General features: G+C 41.9%; 1 protein-coding gene across 1 annotated transcript; it reads right to left on the bottom strand.

Moving 5' to 3' along the window:
• Positions 1-7,099: 7,099 nt before the first annotated feature.
• T265_04285 (hypothetical protein) lies at positions 7,100-9,094 on the bottom strand (the record flags this gene model as incomplete). Its single annotated transcript, XM_009168984.1, has 1 exon — positions 7,100-9,094. The coding sequence occupies one exon, from the start codon at positions 9,092-9,094 to the stop codon at positions 7,100-7,102; it is 1,995 nt and encodes a 664-aa protein (XP_009167248.1).
• Positions 9,095-9,339: the final 245 nt, after the last annotated feature.

The following is a 9,339-nucleotide window of genomic DNA, read 5'->3' as shown; positions in this document are numbered from 1 at the left end:
GAAGAAAGTAGTAGGGAATCATGCGCTTGAGTTAGACAGATAAGGGCCCCAAAGCATAAGGTTCACGCGTACACCATCAACTTGAACAGATAGGCGTAAAAAATCCTCTATTTGCAGCAATGGAGAGCTTGTGAGACTCAGATAAAATTAACAGCCGGCTTGGCTTTCCGGATTCTGGTGTGTCGTTTGCAGAAGTAAATGTTTCATTCAATCCATCTTTGTCTGTCGTTTTAGTTGAATCGAACTCAGGAACTCGTCAACTCAAACTAGTATGAAGATGGGTCTGGAAATATTTATCAGATTTGCCTTTTGATTCTGTGAAACTCGGTTTTAGTGAACCGAATTCGACTTAGAAACTGAGCAGTCTTTGTCCGTTGTTTAGCTTAGTACTGCTAAAACTGTTTAAATCTCTAAGTTATAACTTTCAATCAATGCGAGTCAAATACACTGAAACGTATTTCGAGAAATCTGAGTCTCCTTATAGTCAGATCACATTTTGGACGATTTATTAAGATAAAACGCGTATGTTATGAACGAAAATTTATCAAGCCGAAACTTTCGATTCAGTATTACTGTGGGAAGGTGTTCCAGAGCCTGTCAACAACGTAAAATACCGTGCACTAACAAACAATGCTTTCTATATTTTGACGAAGAAAGTTATTCACAAGGTTGCTGAAAGCGCCTCAGCAGTCCACGACCGGTTTCACCCTTCTTGAGGCTCATCAGGTGGGCGAAGCCTCCGAGTTTCCCTCAACCCAATGTTTTACTTGAAACCAAATTGCGCAAAATTCGCGAAATACACTCAATTGAGAACAAAATTCGTTTTGTATGTACATATGTCAAGATATCTCGAATATCGTACCACCTGAAACATGAGGCGACCTAGTGCAGTTGCTTGGACGCACCATAAACGAGGAATTCAGCTGGGTTAGAAGTGACTTTCTTGCAAAAACAAGTTTGTTTGCAAATGAATACATATAATGGCTGATTTCGTGCGATTTGGTTTCAAGTAGACGGAAATTCGGGGACCGCGCCTACCTGATGAGCCCCAAGAGGGGCAAAACTGGTGGTGGGCTGTCGAAAAGTTTTCAACAACCTTGTGAGAAATGCATCAAGTATATAGCTGTATTGACATATATTTATCCTCAGCTGCTTGAGATTAAATGTTCGAAATGGCTATCTAATCGTGGGTCACTTGTACACTGCCCAAGCACTATTCCCAACTGCTAGCCTGCAGATGCATCCGTACGTACATTAGGCCTTAGGATGCTTAGACATGGTTTTACGGTGACGTTGCCTGGCCAAATTACCAGCTTCGTTTTGTGTGGTGCACTTCAGTGATCCTAGCAGGATTCCCGCTATGAATGTGTTGCGGTAAACCATAACGATAAACTTGCCCTTATGCATACGCGCCATCCATAATGATAGGTCAGAAGCACAGTACTTTCTGCTTTGTATGGCTACCGCAATGATTACCCAATAAATGTGAAATCTTTTTGCATTCCCGCAGTCTTCTCCCAATAAAAAATCTGGTCAAAATATGGATTAACGTTTGGTTTATGAAGATGAGGAAAACCAGGGCTTGTCTGTGTTACTTAGTAGTGCGTCCTGTCGATATGTGCCAGCACAGTTAATCGCTAAACAGGGAGAACGGTGACGATGATGGCTTTGGTTTTACGGGGCAACAATTCCCAAATAAAGACATCACTCAAACTGAGTTCTGCAGTTTTTGCCATAAATGATGTGCATGTCACAGACCCAGCCTGGGCCTATTGAAGCAAGTGGAACACGATCATATGAGAGAGAAATCGAATGCCCTTCAATACCAAGTGTTCGACTGCGGGAGATGACCGCTTACTCACAGTAAAACGATGGGCTCCTGTCACAGGAACTGTCTGCACGCAACAGCTGAATTTCATCACAGTGAGAACAGTATAAGAGGGAATGACGACATTAATAGACTTTCAGTCACTGTCTCAGACGTATGAAAAACCAAAAGTAGATGAAGGAAATTTTAGATACCAAAAAACTCCCTTGTAATTCCAAACGGTCTTGAGAGGAACGCATTAAGAAGCACAAGAATCACATCGCTTAGGCGTGAACACGTTCACCTGTTCTGACGTGAAAATTCAGTTGCATCCAAAGTGCGTTGGTGGAGTAATGGTAACACGGTCGACTCGCATGTAAGATGTCCGGGGTTGAAATCCCAGCACGGCCATTGGATATGCATTGCTGATTAGATTTAATAAGAGCGAAGCTCGAGCCCAGTGCTTTCCTTTGGTGTGGACTCACCAGAATACTTACACCAAAACAGGAGGACAAACGTTCAAACGAGAGTGGTGTGAATATGAACAAAATTACAAAAAGTAGTGAAGGGAAACTTTGAACTGGTATTGGGAACTAGGACGATTTGGCCCGAACGCGAAGAGCGCCGGTGCGCTAAATAGAAAGACTAACCCCTCCGATCCAAAGCGTTTCGACATTGCGGGTTACGTCAAGAAAATATAGCAGCTAAGTTCTACTATGTTTTCGACAGATTGCTGAAATAAAAAGAGTGTCTTAATCATTTCAGCTTAACTTTGGAAAAAATCCCAATATTGTTCTCGCTAAGTACAATCATCGCGTTTGATGCTTGACTGAACATGACAATATCGGATACAAGTTTCCCTAGTCCTGGAAATACGGCCAACGAGGATGTTACGACCACAATTGCCTTTCTAAATCTCTACAAAAAACGAGTACACTATCAGGTCAAATAATTCTTTCTTCACTTTTAGGTAAAATTAGTAGAAAAGGGGACTCGGTACACGTATTTTTTTGCCAAATATGGTTCCGGCGGAGAGAACACAGTTTGAAATGTAGAAATCAACTATGAGACGCGACAACACTACTTTTAGACAAAACATCACTACATGGAACTTTCATTATATGAACTTTCCACTTGTTCACATTCCATCTCCATCAGATGTGATTATACGATACGCCAAGCAAGCTTAACACGATGCGCGCACATGCTGGATGACCCTAAGAGAAGTGAAAGTAGGAACATAATTTTCACGTTCTTGGCCGTGGTCAACAACTAACGCTTCTAGGGTCAGTCATGTGATCAACCCGGATTCCAAAAAGATGGTTTATGCTATTTTTCCAATCTGAACGTTATAGTAATAGGACATATATGTTTTCCATGGCGGTTTTTTAGTGTTCAACTGTACAGATCAACCTTGAAGTCGTTTTATCAGTCCTGCCCTCTTCGTCGGATTTTAAGACACCTGAAAATACTTCCTACGCAAGCGACTGTCTTCAGATTTGGTTTCAGGAGACGAAAAGCAGCGGAAACCAGTAATTAGAAATGAACGGTGATTTGGGAATAAGGCTGTCGGAGCGGAATTCTTTAAGATTGGTCATGTAGTTAGAGCATCAGCTCAACAGCGCAGGTGTAAATCTCGCCAAATGATTTGAGTATACATCACTATTGCATAATCCAGAAATGCAAGAGCCGCATCACATTTTAACCGAGATTTGTGAGCAAAAACAAAACTAGAGAGACAGACTAGTAGTGTTGCATTAGCCCTTCTTCATACAGTATCTTGAGTGAGAATATATCTACTTTTCGTCCAAAAACGCTCCACAGATAGACTTTTCTTTGACGAACTATAAATGCACAAAATGCCAGATGGTACTCAACTGTTATACATTAAGAACGTTTGACAGGGCAGTCAGCTACATGGTACTGTACTTTATTCTATAGTAAGCTTATCTCCGTACATATCAACCGGTATTGAATGGAATGTTTTCTAGAATGTTTTACAAGCCGAATGATATCTGAGTTAGTAGTACTTTTTCCTGAGCCGTGAACAACGAGGTACAAAGATCAACTGTTTGGTGGCCAACTCGATTAACGTGATATTCAAAATAATTTTACGCTGAAAGTGCGCAACATTCAACATGTTCTTATTCAACGTTTACTCAAAAATCGGTCAGAGAAATGCACAGGGCGCAAAAAATTACGGATACTCAGAAAAATTAAAAAGCACATAACAGATCGTCTCAATAGCACAATACGTGATCACTGGTAGCAAGTTCCTAGCTTATGCCAAGAAAATAATCGCCAAATCGGGTGATATCTGGATTTGGTAGGACAATTCGTTTTTAGTAGTTCTCACATACATGCTGGGGAAATTGTTTTGTTTTATATATTTTTGTAATACATTACTCATAAGGTTGCTGAAACTCCATCGACAGTCCATCGAAGCATTCCCCGGGTTTCCGTCAACCTTATGTTTTACTTGAAACCAAATGCACGAAATTTTAGCGAAATACACTCATTTGCAAGCTAATCGGGTTTTTCGAGAGACTCACCTAAAGCCCAGCTAAATCTCTCGGTTTTTTGATGTCCCACTTTACTTTTGTGTGTAAAAGCATCCCTAATATTATCGTACATCTGGCACTATATAGCTGGTACTAATTTTCCCATAATCATGAACTCTGATCATCGTGTTCTCCTTGCACTCCAGAACAACTTTATTCGATGTAACTGTGATCTGTTCTATGCGTGCTCTGCTGTGTTTTGCAGTGACTGATCGATTAAACAATATACCTAACGAGGGACTGAATCTTGTCATGGGAACTCAGCTATTTATTCTCTTCGGGTAAAATGTGTTAATATTCCCCCAGGCTTTGATAATCTTAACGTAAGCAAAGTTTTAATGAAGTTCTTCCAATAATTTTTACTCTTGACTACACGTTTGAGCCCAACAACGTGTAGAGGTGTAAAGTTTGGTTCACCAGCGTATAGCGATCATGGCTTATTGATTGAATTGAATAACCCGTAGCAAATAGCTAACAGTTTTATAGCTCAGGCTTACGCCAGCTATTTCACATAAAGTTCAACCCATTAGGAAGCTGCACACATTGTTATATGAGTTGCGTATTGGTAACTCTAATGCCTGCATCGATCGAACTACCATGATGTGTTGACTGGCTTTCTTTCAACAGCAGGAACCCATCAGCATTTGCGGATTAACGTTGCACTTTATTGTATCACCTCAGAAATATTTCACTTTTGAATAAACAAAGCACAAACAAAAGGACTTGCACAAAAGACAAAGACGTTGAAAACTTGTTGCCGCTTGATTTATGCCAAAATTATTCAAAAGTTAAAACTGCTGGAAAAGCCAAACTAAACGACCACGAAATTTCTTTTGGCGCTACTGTAGCATGCGAATAAAACGTTTTTTAACCACCGGGTAATGAAGTCCTTGAGCATTAAAACTTTGTCCGGATCTATCAACGTATTCGGATTTTCGCTGTTCCGGATGGCGGCCTTTACTACCAATATAATTCTTTAAATCTAATTTGGACGGAAGAGAGATAGAATTATGTTTACAGTTTACGCCTATTTTTCAACAGCAGCCAGTTCGAACGCCAAGAAAGAATTTCACTCATTTTAAAGTCATTTCAGTAGATTTATTCGAGATGGTCTACCGATTGGGTGGAACTGTAACGGCTATGTCATCTCAAAGTTACTGCCTATTTGCTGTAAGGACTACCGGGATAATTCTGACAGGTCATCCTACTGGACTTTACCAGTTCATAGCTGTTAAGTTCAAAAGTAACGTGTTCGACTAGACGGCATCCCAGACGCTTGTGTCAGACAATCTAACTGAACGATAAACCACTGTAGAGCCTGTGAAAAAACCGACGCGTCCAAAAATATTGACCATTACAGTGGAGATTTTGTCCGAGAATCACTGTACGATTGTTTCGTACTTGTTGAGAATCGATGGTAGTGTGCATCTCACGAAACTCCAGGCTTCATAAACCGGTTGGCGTGACAGGCGATCTCACCCAGTTGGTAATGTAAGCCGATTTGGGGGTTTTCACCTGAAATTTCATCACATACGTAAAGACAGCCTCTACTGAGAGGTCGGGAATACTGCTCAACTTTCTCAGATTTCTCAGGAATCATCAGCTATGCACATCCCACAAAACTCCAAGGAGTCTCGAACCTGTGACCTCAAGGCTAGTAGTTTGGACAACTAACTGTTCGGCCACAGGTGGTTGATCAGCAGTGTGCTTAACTCCCACAGTGACATAAAGTAGCGCCATCTATCAGTCAATCACACAGTCCACGCTGCGTGGTTGCGTGTTGGCTGGTTTCGTCGAGTGAAGGCTTCCCAGTTGGAAGCTTAAATGAAAAAAAGCTTGTGAATTATTCTCCTCATGAGCTGCTCACTGGTAGACCAATCATTCTTCCTACAGAATAGCACAAGTAACCCACAGGGAAGAAAAATTCGCACATCTCATCCGAAAAAGTCGCCACTCGGACAGTCAGCCAATATTTGACTATTTGATTTGAATTCCGTCACAAAAGATGGATGTAACTATGTTCTCTCCAACTGCGAGTTAATCACATTCCTGAACAGCTGACCTTGGCTGCGCGGTTGTGTTTAAGCTAACAGCGGGGAGGAAGTGAGTTGGAAACTCCACGGAGTTCCATTAGATGTGCATTGTTGATGATTCCTAATGAGAAGAAAACAGCTATACAATACTTCTCGGTCTTTAAGCATAGACTAATTTCACCCTATAGGTGGAGATCTCAAATCAAAACTCCAAAATCTGATCACACTGCCAACAACCTGAGTCATTTTCTTTCGAACTTTGAAAAAAATTAACTAATTGCCACTTTTTTTGCAGAACTTTAATTTCACTGGAGTCCTGAAATAATTACGTAGCCATACCGCTTATAATATCTTCGTCGCCCCTGTAAGTTTTACCTTGAATGGGGCTTGTGCGGACTGCATAACCAGTAAAAACCAAGATGGTTGAATTAACGAGTTGTTTCTGTGCTACTACTGTGCATACTACTGCTGCAAAATTCAAATTCAAAACTCAAATTTGACGCTTTACCGCTAAACTCTGATATAGCATGGTTTTCCCCCGCATCAAAGTCGGTAACTTTCGGAGTGTACTGGGTCTTCAGATAGGGCGCACAATTATATTATACTTTTAAAAAATCAAAAATTTCAACAAAACCCGCTTCGGACAGTAAAAAACAAAATGCATCAACTGTACAAAGCTTGAAAGCGTTAGCTCCACTCTACTCTTCGCTGCCAAAAGAACCACTTTCATCTGTGGAATCATAGGGATAAAATTCGAGAATGGAATTGCTGCGGATGTCAAAACCTACTCGTTTTTCACTGGGAGGGTTTTTTAGTTGGACATTGTCTTTTTCTACCAGCGTTCTAGCTGACTGTGTGCGTTTTATTCCCGGAAACGTTTTCGAAGCTGGTTTTGTTATGGACAGGGGAGAAACTAGACTGCTCAACTGACTGACTGAGGTAGAACGCTTCAAAATAGATTTCAACGGAGGTTGTAAGGGGGCAGGCGATGAAAATGTCGCTTCTGTAGCGGGTACAGTGACAGGATGTGGTAGGAAGCCTTCTTGTGCCTTATTTAAATCTGGTTCTTCTTTGGAAAAGGGTTCCTCAGACTGTTCAGTATAGATTCCGTGAGGTAGGTTTGTGTGTGACTGCTCAAAAGTCGGTTGGGCAGCTGAAGTGGACGAATAACCAGCAGAAGGCGATGCTTCCTCTACGGTTGCTGCCAGCTCTAGCTCTTTTTTTGGAGAACGATCGGGGGGTTGAGCTACAGAAATTGTGGGAATACTGAGTTTAGGTATCCTAGTCGGGCGAGTAGATGCCGATTCCTTTGATGCAAGCAGATGGGCGGTTTTCTGTTCTCTTAATTTAAATGGTTTGGAAGACTGTTTTGTTGGGCTTTTCTCTGAGGTGTCGTCTAATGAATAACTCCGTGCACGTCTGATACCTTGTTTTACAACCTTTTTGTTTGGAAGGGATTCTGGAGCAGCTGTCTTCGATTGTTTGTCATCTTTTTTCTGTGTTATTTCATTGAGTTCTCCTAAGTGACACTGTTCTTTTGGCTTAGCTGGAAGCGGCTGTGTAGGATTTATCTTCAAAGTTATATTTGACGGAAATTCCTCACGTTTACCAGATTTTTCACTTTCCTGGTTTTCAGGGTTTACCGGAGTCTGCTTTTCTCTCAACTTCTGAATTTCTTCGGTTGCAAGACCATCTCTCTTAACGTCTGAGGTCTGATTTACTGAATCACTGCTCTTAGTTTTTTGCGCAGGAAGTATTAGCTCCGCTCGATTTGCATTCGAAGGATAGAATCGTACCGGCAATACTGACAAAAATGTCGGACATTCCGATGGCATCTTGCGCTCGAATGCAAGAGTGCCTGCCTGCTGTCGCGTTTGTGTCCCATTAGTGAAGCCAATTTCGGATACGGATTTCGGGTGATTCCATGTTGATTGTGGTTCGTTAGCTGAAGGAACCTGATCTTCCAGTCTTCTTTCTGAGTGCTGCAAATTTGAATGCATTGGTGACATCCTAAGAGGATACGGAACTCTGGCTGATGCAGATCGATGTAGAGCCGTCGGTCTGTGGTCGATTTGAACGGACAGTTCCTCTTCATATGTGGGCGACTGGCTAAAACCCCAGTGTTTTCTTGGTTCCCTGTGCTCCTTTTGAAATGTTGGGTAATTCGGATAAAAGTCATTTATTGGGTATGGTGCTCGTCGTCCTTCAGGGGAATCTGCTTTCGGTGGATACCAGCGTTGTCCGACCAGACTTAAGGGACCTGGATCTCCTGTTACGAATCCAATTTCACTGGCGGTTGTTTGCGGGTAACCGACTGATGCTCGTGCAGACATGGGCCTACCCATATAATAAATTGTCAGTGACTCAGTTGGGCGCCCACGCGCATAAGTGGGTGGTTGGAAACTTGATTCAACTGGCCTCAAAGGTTTGGAAGGCAATGTGGCACCGGAAATACCCTGGTTGATGGTTTGGAAAGAGTGTGTTCTCTTGATGTTGAACGATTTTTGGTCTGATGGGATATAGTGTCGTGATTTTTGAATATCATCATCCATTCGAGAATGGGGGTGAATAGACACAGCCGGAGCAGCAAAACTGATATTCGGTGCGCTTCCATGGGCTTTACCAAGTGTTCTTAGTAGGTCCGTTTCGGTCACGCTCGGTGTTTGCCTGTGAGGTTGTGTCGGTTTCGCCATGTGGGAATCTTTAAGTGGCAGACACAGATGCACACTACAAATAGTGATGTGACATTTATGTCCAAGTACTGTTATGTTTTATGATTGGTAAGTACCTGGTTTCTCATACACTGTTCAATTTGGTCACTGCACCAATCGGCTGTGGTTTACAATTTCCAATAAATGGTTTCTAATTGGCTGCACACAAACAAGTGTAAATTTTTACGTGCACTGTGGTTGACCTCTTCAAGGTCAAGGGACAACCG

Source organism: Opisthorchis viverrini, assembly GCF_000715545.1.
Source record: "Opisthorchis viverrini unplaced genomic scaffold opera_v5_69, whole genome shotgun sequence".
In the NCBI taxonomy this organism is placed as follows: domain Eukaryota; kingdom Metazoa; phylum Platyhelminthes; class Trematoda; order Opisthorchiida; family Opisthorchiidae; genus Opisthorchis; species Opisthorchis viverrini.
Note: the sequence above shows the minus strand (reverse complement) of the source record. Positions and strands in the feature narration are given on the sequence as shown.